This window comes from Nannospalax galili, unplaced genomic scaffold (assembly GCF_000622305.1).
Source record: "Nannospalax galili isolate Female #2095 unplaced genomic scaffold, S.galili_v1.0 scaffold591, whole genome shotgun sequence".
Lineage (NCBI taxonomy): Eukaryota > Metazoa > Chordata > Mammalia > Rodentia > Spalacidae > Nannospalax > Nannospalax galili.
In genome coordinates this window covers 1,708,614-1,722,799 of record NW_008330926.1, presented here as the reverse complement: position 1 = coordinate 1,722,799, position 14,186 = coordinate 1,708,614, and the positions used below count along the sequence as shown (strand labels likewise).

General features: G+C 52.6%; 3 protein-coding genes across 34 annotated transcripts in view; 2 read left to right on the top strand and 1 right to left on the bottom strand.

Annotated features, from left to right (window-relative positions):
* The window catches only part of Pear1 (platelet endothelial aggregation receptor 1), a 20,579-nt gene extending 16,341 nt beyond the window's left edge, over positions 1–4,238 (top strand). For 6 of the 11 annotated variants that reach the window (XM_029556567.1, XM_029556564.1, XM_029556556.1 and 3 more), the window contains 8 exons: positions 689–817; positions 913–1,041; positions 1,205–1,417; positions 1,547–1,635; positions 1,742–1,865; positions 1,998–2,072; positions 2,162–2,407; positions 2,782–4,238. In XM_029556567.1, the coding sequence (XP_029412427.1) occupies positions 689–817; positions 913–1,041; positions 1,205–1,417; positions 1,547–1,635; positions 1,742–1,865; positions 1,998–2,072; positions 2,162–2,407; positions 2,782–3,095 (1,319 nt within the window). In that variant the 3' untranslated portion in view covers positions 3,096–4,238. The remainder of the gene's footprint in view (positions 1–688; positions 818–912; positions 1,042–1,204; positions 1,418–1,546; positions 1,636–1,741; positions 1,866–1,997; positions 2,073–2,161; positions 2,408–2,781) is intronic. The other 5 variants (XM_029556568.1, XM_017803573.2, XM_029556571.1 and 2 more) reach the window with 5 other exon arrangements.
* A 657-nt stretch (positions 4,239–4,895) lies between these two features.
* Positions 4,896–12,340, top strand: Lrrc71 (leucine rich repeat containing 71). Of its 7 annotated transcripts, none has more exons than XM_029556537.1 (15): positions 4,896–5,245; positions 6,238–6,381; positions 6,485–6,607; positions 6,716–6,791; positions 6,947–7,024; positions 7,439–7,507; positions 7,700–7,859; positions 7,936–8,019; positions 8,107–8,196; positions 8,943–9,089; positions 9,248–9,341; positions 9,731–9,819; positions 10,927–11,038; positions 11,396–11,517; positions 11,691–12,340. In XM_029556537.1, the coding sequence occupies exons 1-15, from the start codon at positions 5,086–5,088 to the stop codon at positions 11,805–11,807; spliced, it is 1,665 nt and encodes a 554-aa protein (XP_029412397.1). In that variant the 5' UTR covers positions 4,896–5,085; the 3' UTR covers positions 11,808–12,340. The 7 variants fall into 7 exon arrangements, 3 of the variants coding, with proteins under 3 accessions (XP_029412397.1, XP_017658819.1, XP_029412403.1); XM_017803330.2 differs by having other exon boundaries at positions 6,485–6,610; XR_003847143.1 differs by lacking the exon at positions 11,691–12,340 and having other exon boundaries at positions 6,485–6,610; positions 10,015–11,038; positions 11,396–11,429.
* A 672-nt stretch (positions 12,341–13,012) lies between these two features.
* The window catches only part of Arhgef11 (Rho guanine nucleotide exchange factor 11), a 133,554-nt gene continuing 132,380 nt past the window's right edge, over positions 13,013–14,186 (bottom strand). For all 16 annotated transcript variants that reach the window (XM_017803546.2, XM_017803550.2, XM_029556508.1 and 13 more), the window contains one exon: positions 13,013–14,080. In XM_017803546.2, coding sequence (XP_017659035.1) covers positions 14,022–14,080 — 59 coding nt within the window. In that variant the 3' untranslated portion in view covers positions 13,013–14,021. The remainder of the gene's footprint in view (positions 14,081–14,186) is intronic.

Sequence of the window (14,186 nt, the reverse complement as noted above, 5' to 3'; positions counted from 1 at the left end):
TTTCATAAACCCCTGAGTCCAGTTAGGATTGTATGTATGTGAATGGGTGAGGGACTATCTAAGTGAGCTTAACATCTTTCTTACATTGCCTTTAATGTCTCCTATCTATATGAAGATCAAGAAAAGACAAAACGCCAAGTAAAGCAGATTTTGAAAAGGAGGAAGGAAGCAAGAAGTTGTTAGTCTTTAAAAGGCTAGATTAAATTTCCCAGCAGGCAGGGTATAAAGAAAGTGATTTTGATGAATTTTTTTTCATAGAACTTGGTAGCATTTACTATTAGATTATTTGCTACTGTCACACACACACATACACACACACACACACACACAAATGATATATTAGACCAAGTGTGATAGCAACACACCTGTAATCACAGCACCCAGACAGGAGGCCAGTGTTTGAAAACAGAAAAAACAAGCCCAGAGCTAAGATCTTCAGGGTTGTTGGGAAGTCTCTGGTTCTCCGGCACTGGGCACATTATTTGGAAGTGGTTGTTAGGGAGTGAAGTGAAGATATTGAGTAGGCAGTGAGTCTGCAGTTCAGTGTCAAGATGGTCTGGAGGTAAGCATTTGAGTCATCAGTGTGGAGATACCCTTCAGAACTGAAGACTTCAGAGATGCTGAGGACTGAGAGTTATCCAGGAGGGGATGGCTCAGCCCTGCCCAACAGGCCCCCTGTCTCCTATAGCATGTCCCCCAGGTTTCTGGGGAACCAAATGTACCCAGCCCTGTCAGTGTCACCATGGTGGAACCTGCCACCCCCAGGATGGGAGCTGTGCCTGCACCCCAGGCTGGACTGGACCCCATTGCTTGGAAGGTACCAAGAGAAAGGGAACTTGATGCCCCTGACTCAAGAGAGGGTTGCAGCATGCTGGCCCCATGACCAATAGTGACCTCCTTGGCTCTTTCTAGGCTGCCCCCCAGGGGTGTTTGGTGTTAACTGTTCTCAGCTTTGCCAGTGTGGTCCTGGAGAGAAGTGCCACCCAGAGACTGGGGTGTGTATATGTCCCCCAGGACACAGTGGTACACCCTGTAAGATTGGTGAGTTCTTGGACTCCTTGGCCCTCATTTTCCCCAGGGTACTGGGACCCAAGACCCTTATACCATGCCTGTCTCTCTCAAAATGCACCCAGATTTACCATCAGAGTCCTCCCCGTGTCCTCTCTCAGTGTCCTCTTCTCAGTGTCCTCTCCGTCTCACACAGGAAGCCAGGAGCCCTTCACCATAATGCCCACCTCTCCTGTAGCGTATAACTCACTGGGTGCAGTGATTGGCATTACAGTGCTAGGGACCCTTGTGGTGGCCCTGGTGGCACTGTTCATTGGCTACCGCCATTGGCAAAAGGGCAAAGAACACCAGCACTTGGCAGTGGCTTACAGCACTGGGAGGCTGGATGGCTCCGAGTATATCATGCCAGGTGAGTGGTCAGTAAGGTGCTCCTGGTTATGTGAGGTGGAAGAGGGGAGGCGCAGCTCTTCTGGGACCAAGCGTCTGTCTTAGGCCTCCAGCCTGGCTCTGAGCTGCCTCGTACCTGTCTGTTCTACAGATGTCCCTCCGAGCTACAGTCACTACTACTCCAACCCCAGCTACCACACGCTGTCTCAGTGCTCTCCTAACCCCCTACCCCCTAACAAGGTCAGTGCGATGAGGGGTGTGCTTGGTGGGTGAGGGGGCTCAGAGCCAGTTCTCAGGAAAGCCCTGAACTTGCCTGTACTGTCCCTGAGGTGTCACTCCCGGTCAGGTTCCAGGCAGTCAGCTCTTTGCCAACCTCCAGGTGCCTGAGCGGCCAGGCAGAGCTCACGGGCCTGACAACCATGCCACGCTGCCTGCTGACTGGAAACACCGCCGAGAGCCCCATGACAGAGGTAGGTGCCTGGAGGCCTTGGAGAGGTAGGTGTGTCCAGCACCCATCAGTTCGTCTTGTTAAGAAGGGAGAGGGAGGGCCAAATTCAGAGTCCAGGAAGGAACCAGAGGTCTGACTTGGTTTTGCCTCTCAGGCACCAGCCATCTAGACCGAAGTTATAGCTGTAGCTACAGCCACAGGAATGGCCAAGGCCCGTTCTTTAATAAAGGTATGAGTACAGAGACAAGGAGGGAGGGGTTGAGCTGAGTCAAGAAGCCAGTGCCTCCAAGGAGCCTGATTTCTTTACTTGATTCTTAGGGCCCATCTCTGAAGAGGGGCTGGGGGCCAGTGTGATGTCCTTGAGCAGTGAAAACCCCTATGCCACCATCCGAGACCTGCCTGACCTGCCAGGGGAATTCCGAGAGAGCAGCTATGTGGAGATGAAAGGCCCTCCCTCAGGATCTCCTCCCAGGCAGCCTCTTCATTTCCATGACAGCCAGCAGCGGCACCCTCAGCCACACAGAGACAGCGGCACCTACGAGCAGCCCAGCCCCCTGAGCCATGGTGAGCCCTCCCTTTCCTCCACAGGGGCTGGAAGGGACTGGGATGTGGGAGGTAGGGAGAGGAAAGGGAAGGAAGAGAGTGAAACGGTGAAATGGTGGCATGATGCGGCAAGAACAAGGTCTTGGGGTGATCTGAGCTCAAACTGGGCATGATATTGGGGATGTTGCCCTGTTTCTACAGTCTGTTTCTCATCTGAAGGCTGAAGACTTGAAATGGTGTTTGTAGAGACCCTGAGGGGTGGAGTTAGTACCTAGAAAAGTGAAGAACAAGTCAGGGGAAAGAAAGGTGGAGGTAGCTGAGAAGCAGATGGGCTTGCTCATCCAGGTGGTAGCCAGCCTGCACACATGTATTGCTATACACTTTTCTTTGGGCAGAAGAGGTTGGAGAGGGAGGAGAACCAGGGGACCCTGGCTCTTTATCATCCTGTCCCTTCTGGCACCAGATGGAGAGTCTGTGGGTTCCCAGCCTCCACTCCTGCCCCCTGGCCACTATGACTCACCCAAGAACAGCCACATCCCAGGACACTATGACTTGCCTCCAGTACGGCATCCTCCATCACCTCCACTTCAGCTCCAGGACCGCTGAGGAGCCAGGATGGTATGGCAGCTTCCCAAGGCTGGGACAGTGCCTCTGTATCCTGCCAGGAGCAGGGAGTGGACCAACAGGCCATAAACATAAGCACATTTGATGAGGGAAGTGAACAGAGAGACTGACACTTGGCTCTGAGCTTCCAAGAGGGGAGACACTGGTTGGCAAAGTGTCTGGTACCCTTTCCTGAATCCACTCTTCCCTGAGGCCCCCAGGGCCCTGTGTACATAAACTGGTGGGTTAAATGTTCTATTAAGTGTGATTACAGATTGATTTTTAAAAAATGTGTGTTGAGTACCTTTTCTGTGTGCATGCCCTAGGCTGGCTTCTGAGAGTACTAGGAACAGGTTCTCCCCTCACACGTACCTTGTAGTCAGAAAGCAACCAACCCTAATTAGCACTAGCAGCAGCCCCCTCACCGGCTGCTCCTCTCACATAGTCACCTTTCATCTTGACAGTGGTAGGTTGTTCCCTGCCTGTGGTGTTGGTCTCCCTTTTGCTCTTGGGCCACACACAACTGTCAAACCTTCTGTGTCTCAGTAGCCTTGCTGCCTGCCCCTTCTGTACCACTTTACTCTTCTGGGAGGCTGTCTGTCACTCTTCTTCCCACTCCAGAGGTTGGCACTTCTGAGTGTTCTAGTTCGCATTCTGTTGGTGTGATAAACATCATGACCAAAAGCAACTCTCAACTACCAGGTCACAATCCATTACTGAGGGAAGCCAAGCCAGGAACTCGAGACCGAACCGAAGCTCAGACTGTGGAGGAACTCTGCTTATTGGCTTGCTTCCCCTGGCTTGCACAACCCAGCCCCACCTGCCCAGGGATGGCACTACCCACAGTGTGCTGGGCTCTCCTGTATTAATTAGCAATCAAGAAAATGCCCTACAGATATGCCCACAGATTAGTCTGGTGGAGGAAATTCCTCAGTTGAGGCTCCACCACTTCTTGGGTGACTTTAGTTTGTGATAACAAAAACTAACCAGCACACTGAGCTCAACTTTCCCTAGTTGCTTGCTGACCCCCGTTTGTCCTTTACATGCTTCCTAGTTGATGGAGCTGTGTTCCTTCCCCAGGTCCCCGCAGAAGGCAGATGTGCCAGGCAGCACTCTGGTGTGTTCTTTCCATGTATTACTGTATTATTAACCTAGTTTGTAAGCTCTTTGAGGGTAGGACTCCTGTGTGTATCCTCACTTTTGGTTCCCCGTGGCGCTTGGTAGGCACTTAATAAATGTTCCCCTCAAAACCGAGTGACTGAATGAATTTAAGTAACAGTAATACTCTGATAAACACGGACACTTGCTCTGAACCAGTGCCTCCCAGAGCCTAGGTTTCAGACTTTCCCAAAGGGTGGCCTTTCTGTAGGGGGACAACACAAAGGCTTGAAGGGGCTGGGGTCCATGTGTGGTACCGGTTGGGGTGTTAGGCTGGAAGACGACTCAAATGGTTCCAGCAGAGCAGAACCATCAGGAGTTGGATTAACAGATTCTCAAGGATGTGACCTCTTAGATCAACTCATTAGCTGAAGTTGAATAGACGTGAAGAGAAATTGAGCAGTTCCAGTACGAGCAAGTAGTCTGGGGTGAAGAGACACCCATCCCAATCTGAGCAGGCTGTCTGGGCCCTTACCCTATGCCCTCTGTCCTTACTTAGGGTGGTGGGTGGGACCTAGAGAGTGGATCTGGACTCTCCCTTCCTAGTGTCCGTCCTCTGACGGCCACCATCTCCACGGCTCAGCTTCTCATGAGTACGGATTACCTGGTGCCTGCCCCTGTGCTCTAGGATGCGCACATCTCCCTTTGAGGGCCCCATTTCTGGGTATTAGGCTGCCACAGACTCCACTTGGCCTGGCCGGGCAATCCCCGCCCACTAGCTCCGCCCGCGCTGCTCCACTTGCCTCGGCAGTTGTACTGGTCGCCGGCCCGCCCACCGAAGATCGGTTGTCCCGGAGAGGAACGCACAAGATCCCCTAGTCACGCTTGTGGCTGGCGGATGGGATCCGGTGGGTGGACGCCGAACGGAGATCCTCAGGGTAAGACCCAGAGTCTTGTCTCACCTTCTTGCTCACTCGAGGGTCCCAGAGCCACCCAGTATGTCAAACGAACCAAATGCTCCGGGGACTTCACCCCGGACTCCTCGTCCTGGGACCCAGAAGTCATCTGGTGCAGTGACCAAGAAGGGGGATCGCGGTGCGAAGGAGAAGACAGCAACTGCCCTGCCGCCTGTGGGCGAGGAGGAGCCCAAAAATCCTGGTATGCTAGAGGCGGGGTGAGGAATCCAACCTCTGGGCTGTGGCTGTTTTCACCTCTAAACACTGCTCACTTAGTCCGAAGGAGTTCCAGGGCGTTTTTTTTTTTTTTTTTTTTTTTTTTTTAAAAAAAAGACAGGGTCTCTCTGTAGCCCCAGCTGGCCTGGATGTTGCTGTGTAGATCAGGCTGGCCTCGAACTCACAGGATCTGCCAGCCTCTGCCTCCAGTGTTGGGATTAAGGGTATATGTCACCATGACAAACTCATCACAGGTTGGCCTTAAAAAACCCACATTGTTTTGTGATGCTGATACTAAAGCGTTGAGAGGACAGCTCTGCAGGTGATGGGAAGATGTGGTGTTAGGGGGCTGCCAGAAGGGTCTTTGTGCAGAGCTTTATAGATACTTATCCAACAACTGCCAAAGGCTGCCCTTGTCTGAGCCTTCTGCTCTGGTGGAATTTACATCCTATTTGAAAAGAAAATAATTGAAGTCATATAAGTAGGGCTGTGGCTTTGTTGCAAGTGATATAACTCCCCAACTTGAACTAAGTGAAAAAGGGGATTTGTCAGAAGTCTTTTTTAAAAAAATTAATTACTTTTATTGTATGAGTGTTTTGCCTGCATGTATGTAATGCACCATGTGTGCAATGCCTGTGGAGGCCAGAAGAGGGCATAGGATCCTCTGGAACTGGAGTTATGGACAGTTATTAGCCGCCATGTGGATGCTAGGAACAGAACCTGGGTCCTTTGCAAAAGGGTTCTTTCTCAGGGTAACCTCAACAGTACTGCCAGAAAGTTCCTTTCTATGAGCTCTTGCTTTCCTACCTGTTCCTCTCCAGTGTTTTCATTACTAGTCTTAGCAAGGGTAGCTTCTAGGAGGGGCCGTTGTGAGCAGGAAGTCCTGCTGCAGACTGCCTGGCAGGAACTGGTGGTGGTGTTAGGGTGGTGTGTGGAGGCGTGGGGGGTGGGGCCCTCACCCTGCTGCCACCCCTGCAGAGGAGTACCAGTGCACAGGGATCCTGGAGATTGACTTCACTGAGCTCTGCACCCGCTCAGGCTACAGGGACTTCCCTAAAGTTGTCACTCGGCCCCGGCCGACCTTTGTCCCTTCAGCCTCCATGTCAGAAAAACCCACCCAAGGTGAGCCACAGCCTGCCCAGCCTCGACTTCCACAGTGGGCTGGGGTGGGATCCAACCCCGGCTTCTTGCACCCTGCCCCCTCCTGCTGCTCCCGGCCCTCTAGATGACCAGCAGCTGTCGGCATCCTGCAGCCTCAACAGCCTAGAGAGCAAATACTCGTTCTACCGGCCCACCATCCAGGTGGAGCTGGAGCAGGAGGACAAGGCAGTGAAGGAGATCTATATCCGTGGTGAGCGCCATCCCGCCTCATCTGCCTCCATCCCACCCAACCACTTCCCCCGACTGCCCCCTCCACCCTGCTTTTTATCTACCAGGCTTCTTTCTCTCTTCCCAGGTTGGAAGGTTGAGGATCGGATTCTGGGTATCTTCTCCAAATGCCTGCCTTCCCTCAGCCAGCTGCAGGCCATCAAGTGAGGGGCAGTGAGGGAGATGAGCCTCCTACTGGGTTGAGAGAGGCAGAGGCCTCTCTAAAGACACAATGGAGGGCATGTCTGGGGTGGGGGACTGTGGGAAGGGGCTTCCAGTAGGAGATGTGGTCAAGATGTTTCTGTGTTTCTAATACCAGCTTGTGGAATGTGGGGCTGACGGATGAGACCCTGACCACTTTCATCACCCTCTTGCCTCTCTGCTCATCCACACTCAGGTCAGGAGTGGTCAGCCCCCAGTGCCTGGGCAGCCTAGATGGTGCATGTTAGTGGGAAGCAATTGGGTACAGAGCTAGCAAGAACCATCACCTGTAAGCCTGGGCTGGCATCAGTATGGAAATGAGGCTGTCAGTTGCATGGTGGGTTTCCACCTGAGGCCCCACCTATTCGCTTCATCAGTCTGACCACCTTCTCTCTCCTTGGAGAGTATTTTCCAAGTTCCACCGCCCAGTGTAGGGATTGATAAGATACCATTCCTATCTGGCAGGAACTCAAGTCAGCAGGAGAGAAGGGCCTGGGACACATGCTCTGAGGCAGTGTGGGGGCTGTGGAGGTGGGGAATGGCTCAAGTGGAAGGGCTTGCTTGTCCTCAGTGGTACCTCTAGGCTCTTAGACCCCCCTCCCGCTCTCAGGAAGGTGTCTCTGGAGGGGAATCCTCTTCCGGAGCAGTCCTATCATAAGCTCGTGGCGTTGGAGAGCACGTGAGATTCCTCGACCTTACTTTCCTTTCCTGGCCTGTCCGCCATTCCAAGTCATCTTTAGTGCCCACCTTTGTTTGGTCCCAAGCACCTTCAATCCCAGCCCCTTTAGATTAGATGGAACCCCACTGACCTTAAATTTCCCAGATTGCTGCTAGTGTCCAGGAGCACCAGTTCTCCTCCCCGCTGTTCCAGGATCTTTCACTTGTCTTTGAGGAACAACAATATTGACGACCGTGGGGCGCAGCTCCTAGGCCAGGCACTGTCCACGTTGCACAGCTGCAACCGGACCCTCGTTTCGCTGAACCTGGCATTCAACCACATCGGGGATCAAGGCGCGGGTTACATCGCGGATGTACGGGCATGAGTGGCAGGGTGTGGCTGCCTGGGACCAGCTGCTTGCCATCTCACGAGTCCCTCCAACTCCGCAGGGCCTGCGGCTTAACCGTTCCCTTCTCTGGCTGTCCCTGTCGCACAACCGCATTCAGGACAAGGGCGCATTGAAGCTGGCTGAGGTGGGTAAGCCCACAGGCAGGACAGAGGTGGTCCGGATGGTCCAGTGGGACCCAGTTGTCTTGACAGCCAGCGGCTGCCTTGCACAGGTTCTGCGCCCCTTCGAGCTGACTCACACGGAGGTGGTGGAGCGTAGACGCCTCCTGCTGGTGAAAGGGTCACAGGAGCGGTTGCATTCGGTGAGGAGCCACCACCGGGTCCTGGACAAGTGAGCACTTGCTTTACAGGTGATGTTTTTCCGCCTGCCGGCCTGGCCTCCAATTTCTGTCTACTGTTTGCCCCTCCTCGACTTTTGCAGACCTAGTGTTTGCCACGTGGTGCACAAACTGCAGAGCCTCTCTGTGGCCACTAGCGTCTACTTGCTGGAGTCACCTGGCTGGAAATTACACCCATCCATATTAACGTGTATAACCTTGAACACATTACTGGCCACTATGCCTCACTTCCCTCAACTAAGCAGGGATAATTGTTCCCTTTTCACAGAACTGAGGCCATTAGTGAGTTAATACAATTCATTTAGAATACTGCCCAGAACTTAGCTCAATAAAATGCTGGCTAGGCATGATGGCTTGGTCTGGTAAACCTTGTCAGTGGGTAGGCAGAGGCAAGAAGAGTAGTTCAAAGCTAGCCTGGCTCTAAGACTCATAGGCTGGAGGTGTGGTGTAGTAGTACGGTGTTTGTCTACCACACATAAGGCCCTGGGTTTGATCCCAGGTACGACAATAAATAAAGCAAGCTATTTTTCCCCTGAGGAGTGTCTGAGTCCCTAGCTCATCCTTGCCAACAACCACTTGGTCCCATACCAGTTGCTTGAGTGTCTACCCAGGGAGATGGGTGGTACATGCTGTGCTGTCAGTCTAACTGCTCCCCAGCCTGAGGACAGGCTTTAGCTGCTTCCTCCACACCCTCCCCTTTGTGAGCACAGCCCTCTACCTCCCGACACGTGGACTCCAAAATGGACCGTGAGAAGTCTCAGATGGTGGGGATCAGCAGTGTCGCATCGGTGGACAAGCAAGAAAAGATGCAGACAATGAAAACCCCTAAGGGCCTGAGCAAGAAAAAGAAGCCAGGGGTAGGTGTGCTTGCGGGGAAGGGAGCCTTGGGCCCTGAATGAACAGGAGCGGAGCTTCCTTGGAGTACATGGCCTCTGAAGGTCCCCTCAGGCACAGAGCCATCACACTCTCCCTTCAGAAGGCATGATGTCCATCTGCCTTCTCATATCCTTCATAGGAAGTGATAAAGAAGGAGGAGAAGTCAGGATCTGGGCAGTCGCCCACACAAGGAACCCCTAAGAAAGAAGATACCACAAAGTTCAGCAAGGGGAGTAAGTGTGAGGGGAACCTTCCCTTCCCTTCTGAGGGGAACCTTCCCCATGTGAAGGAAGGGAGGGTCTTGGGCAAGGTGCAGGAGTTTGTGGGCTGGCTGTGTCTGCCAGGAGCTGGTCTTGGTCATGTCTCTCCCTGGGCCTTGTTTCTAAGTGATACTCCACTTAGCCCAGATGTTGTGACACACTATCCTGTTTCTCAGGACTAGGCCTCCATGGCCCTGTCCTCAGAAAAGGAGCCTCTCAGCTGGGTGGAGGCTCCTTGTAGCTATGTTCCCCAAACACTCAGAATTCATGGAGTCTCTTCCATACCAAGCACCTTTTCTCCGGGGAGTCTGGGTGGTGTCAGGGGTCTGCTCTGTGCATTCTGGCTCCTCTTCTGGCCCCAGAGGCGACCATCCCTGAGCAGAAGATGAGTAAGGTAAAAGGGATGAAGATCGGGAGCAAAGAGAAGCACAGCAGCCTCTTGGAGTCAGAGGTGAGGCACACGTAGAGCAGAGGGGCACAGGCACTTGGTACTGCGCCATCCAGCTCTCTGCTGTGGCAGCTGCTTCTCTGCAGATACCCACTCCAGGGTACACATGAGCCCTCCGTGACCTGTGCTTACTGGGGGACTAACACTCACTGCTCCCTGTTCCCCTTCCAACTTGGCAGGCCTCTTTTCCTTGTCTAGGAGTGGCCCCAATTTGGATCTGCTGTCCAACTGAGGCTGTGTCCTTGGAGGCCAGCAGCTCATCACTAGCCCCTCCAGCATCAGCCTGATAGTTGCCGAAACAAAGCTTCCTTCTGCCCCTCAAAGCACTCTGAGTCATGGTACTGCACCAAGCAAGGCTTCAGATCCTCCCCCACTTTTCCTTGTGACTCAACCTGCTCCTTAGGAAACCATCCTGGAACAACTTCTAGTTCTAATTCCCCCAGTCCTCCATCCTGTCACCTGCCTGGTCTCTGTCCTGTCCGTTGGAAAACCCACACAACCCTGTCACATTCTCCTAGCAGGGAAGGGGCCCTGTTCTTTTAGGAGTCTTTCCTGGCACCCTACACAAACTGACAGAAGAGCAAGTCAGACAGAAGCAGGGTCGTTTTCAATTCCTGCCTTAGTCTTCACCTCTGTCTTGAGCATGCTGCTACTTCTCACAGGGCCATTAATTAGTTCCTCATTGTCTTCAGTCTGCTCCCCTCGTGGAAGAGTTAGGAATCCCTATTAAAGCCCTAGTACTGGTGCTGACTCCTGGCTCAAGAGCCTTTGCACTTGCTGTGTTCTTTACTTGGAACACTTTTCCTCATCCTCTGAACTTCAGTTCCCAGACTGCCTCTTTCAAGACTGGGCTAGATGTACACCCCAGCACCCCGCCCCAGGGAGCACTCCCATAGTACTGTTTTCAGGGGCCATGCCACACCACATTCCTGTTTTATTGTCTGGCTCCCCAACACCGGGAAACTTGAGGGTATGGGCTGATTTGTTTTTGTGCCCCCACCACCTAGGATAGACTCGATTATAGCTGGCACTCAAAACCTGTATGTTGAATGAATGAGCCTGTTGACCAGCTCCCCTCTTCTCTGCTGCAATTATGTTTTGCTTTAGTAGCTGGTTGGTGAAGCTACAGAGATGGTTAACCCGCTCCTGGAGCCCGTGGAGCACCATGATGGGAAGGTTTTCATGCCTGGGAACAAGGTCCTTTTGCACCTCAACCTCTTCAGTATGTTTACCAACCTCCCCTGCCTCTGCCCCAGGGATGCCTGGGCTCCATCCCACTAGGGGGTGCCCACTCCAGCTCCTGGTTGGCCAATAGTTGGGCATGATGTTGTCAGGTCCATGAGCCTGGGGCTGAGGGGAGGTACTGTATCAGAGAGGGGATCCCAAACAGTAGTGAGATGAGTAAGCACGCCAGGTGGGAAGGGCATCACAAGGGAAAAGGGCAGTGAGGAGAAGGGTTAAAGAAAGCAGAGTGGGATGAAGGGCTAGTGGGGAAAGGCAGTCCCAGCTGTTAAATCTAGGGAGAGGGGACTGGCTGCCAGGTATGGTGTCCAAGGCCACTGTCTGTACCTCCTTTCAGGAAACCGCATCACAGAGGTGGGGCTGGACGGCTTCCTCACCGCAGTGCAGTACCAGGTGCAGGTCTCCAAGCCCAAAGCTTCGTCCAAGGGTCCCATGGGGCTGCTATCATTGTCTTTGGCGGTGAGTCCCTGGAGCTCTTGGTTGCTGCTGTCTCCCTGTTCTGAGGCAGGTCTGCCATAACCTGACTGTGGCTCTCTGCAGCCACATGTTCCCCAAACCTCGCCCGCCCCGCCCCCTCCTGCTCTCTCCTAGCACTAATCTCTCTTGTCAGCTTTCTTTTTTTCTTCTTTCAGAAAAATTGCTTTGACCCACAATGTCCAGCATACACCATGATCCAGGAACTGATGTTGCCCAGAGATCCTGTCAAGGCCAAGCTCAGAGAGGAGGAGGCCACAGCTTTCCCCACCTAGCCTTCCACAGGCTGGGCCACAGAAACACATTGTCCCTGTCTCCCTAGGGAGAGATCATGAACCAGTTACATAATCTATTGCTGCAATGTTGTTTGAAAATTGTTCCAGCACTACTTGGAACATTTGGACTCCTGAGTCTGTCTTCTGTAACATGGCTACAAATGGCAGAGTGATGGCCTGAATCACTTCATGGCTTGGTTGGGGATGAACTGTGCTTCTGGTGAGAGCCAGGGCCATTGCCCCAGCTCCTCAGTGAGTGCTTCCCACTCCCCCAATCTGGAGAGCATGCTCTCTGCCAGCCTGTGTGCAGCTTTAGGACTCAGAAGTTAGCTGCTACTGGATGGGGTCAGTCAGCACAGTGTGGGAGGAAGGAGAGGGCCAGGCCCATCCTCTAGCATTCCCTTCTGCTTATCTCCAGCCCACACGGTTGTCTGGTTTGCAAGCGGCCAAGGCTGTTTTTAGATATGCAGATGCTCCGGGGAGGATTCTGTATCCATATCTTCATAGCAAAGGTCAAACATTAAACACAGTGGGTCAGCAATTTGAAATTGGGGACACCCAGAGTAGGGGTTCCCAGGGCCTGCCTTTTAGTACTTCGTTAAGGCTTCTGGGGAGTCCACTCAACCTATTGGGAACATCTGGCAAAGATGCATTGATGCCTCTCATCTTTGGGCCCTTGCTCCACATCCTATCACCTCTGCCTGTTATTGCTGTCTCTGCTGGACTCACTGCCTCAGCAGTGGCTGCTGTCACCAGGGGCACCTCCTATTGCTTAAAGTCCCAACACTGAGTATATTAAGGTGCACCATCAGCCATCATGGCCTCCCCAGTTATCCCTGCCAGGTTCTCTAAACCTCTGGTGCTCCCACCATATCTGTGGGAGGGGGAGGGAGGAGGACAGTGAAAAACTGGCCAGGCCTGAGGTGACCTCAAGTTTTGCACCTGAAGGTGGGTAGCTCATGAGATTGCTGCTCCTTTGTGTGAAGTGACCACAACATCTTTTTGGGTTTGGGCTACTTGTAGTCCAACTGTCAAGAGCATACCCAGGTGAAACTTGGGGGGGGGGTGGCAGGGAGTGGGAAGGCCTGGTATGGGGTGGGAGGTAGCTTCCCCCGGTTCCCTCTATCTAGTCTTGACCAGTCTCACAACCAATAGCCTTAGCACCCTCTATCACAGCAGTCTAAGAATGACACACACAACCGTAATTGAAGAATATTTAACTTTTCTTAAAAAAAAAAAAATCTTAACCATGAAAGGAAGAAAATAAGAGTATACATTATCTTAACAGCAAAACAGTCATTTTCATATCTATATTTTATATATTATATATATTTATATATATATGTATATATACACCTAGCACAGTGTGTATGCTCATTAGTGGGGAATGGAGTGAGGATATGGTGATGGAACAATCTGTGGTGGCCCCCGGGGAAGGGCCCTGGCTTAACTCAGGGATTCTGGCACTCCAATCTCCCACACCTTTCCTGGGGTCTGTATTGAACTCCGTACCTGATATATTGGTTTCTATGGGGTAAGTGGGGAAGGGGTGGGTGTAGGTGGGGTAAGCATCTCCCTGCAGGTACCTCTGACAAGAGAAGGCCTAAGCTGTAGAGGGGGTTCTTGGAGCTTGACAGGGCTGGAGGCTGGGCGACCTGCCTATGTGACAGGGTCCTAAACTGGACTGCTGACCACTTCACGCACCTTAGCAGTCTCTGACGTAAGCATGCCAGGGACAGAAACAAAAAAGGCTGTTATTTACAATGGCAAAGATGCACATATAAGACATAGGCAATCAAAGGGACAAAAAGGAGAGTAGTGTACCTAGCTCTGTCCTGAACCTGGGAGGGAAGAAAGTGCATTTACATAGAGGCCTCCTCCCTTGATCTGCACACCTGAGGGTGCTGTGCCAAAGAGCACACCCCACACACATTATGTGGGTATGCGGGGTGAGTGGGTAGACCCTGCATCCTGGGAGGCCTTTATGATGTGGTCACCATGCTTAGGACACTGAAGCCACAGAAAGTTGGGCTTTGGGAGGGACAGTGACACTGTAACTGGACTCTGTCCACTGTGAGCAGATGAAGCGACATGTGGTCTCCTCCAGGCCTCTGTGGCATCTTTCAAGGGGGAGGTTTGGGTCTCCCACTGCTGTATGTACTTTGGCTCAGGCCAGTCTCTGGCGGTGGAGATACAGAGATGTGGTCTGGATGGCTATGGTCCTGGTGACACAGCTGTGTCTGCAGTGCTCTCTTCTAGGCGGGTGTCAGAGCCTGTGGAAGGATGGTGAGGGTGAACTGCTGGCCAGTTCTGAGGTGACCTCCCTTCTATTTTGTCCCTGGTTGGCTTCCTCTTCAGAACCATCTGTGACAAAGCTTT

Bases quoted from the DNA above. Each gene is read 5' to 3' on its own strand.
- Lrrc71 (XM_017803330.2), top strand. From the start codon at position 5,086: ATGTCAAACGAACCAAATGCTCCGGGGACTTCACCCCGGACTCCTCGT. The intron at 8,020-8,106 runs GTGGGTAAGCCC...TGCCTTGCACAG, and splicing joins GCGCATTGAAGCTGGCTGAG to GTTCTGCGCCCCTTCGAGCT. The intron at 8,197-8,942 runs GTGAGGAGCCAC...TTGTGAGCACAG, and splicing joins CACAGGAGCGGTTGCATTCG to CCCTCTACCTCCCGACACGT.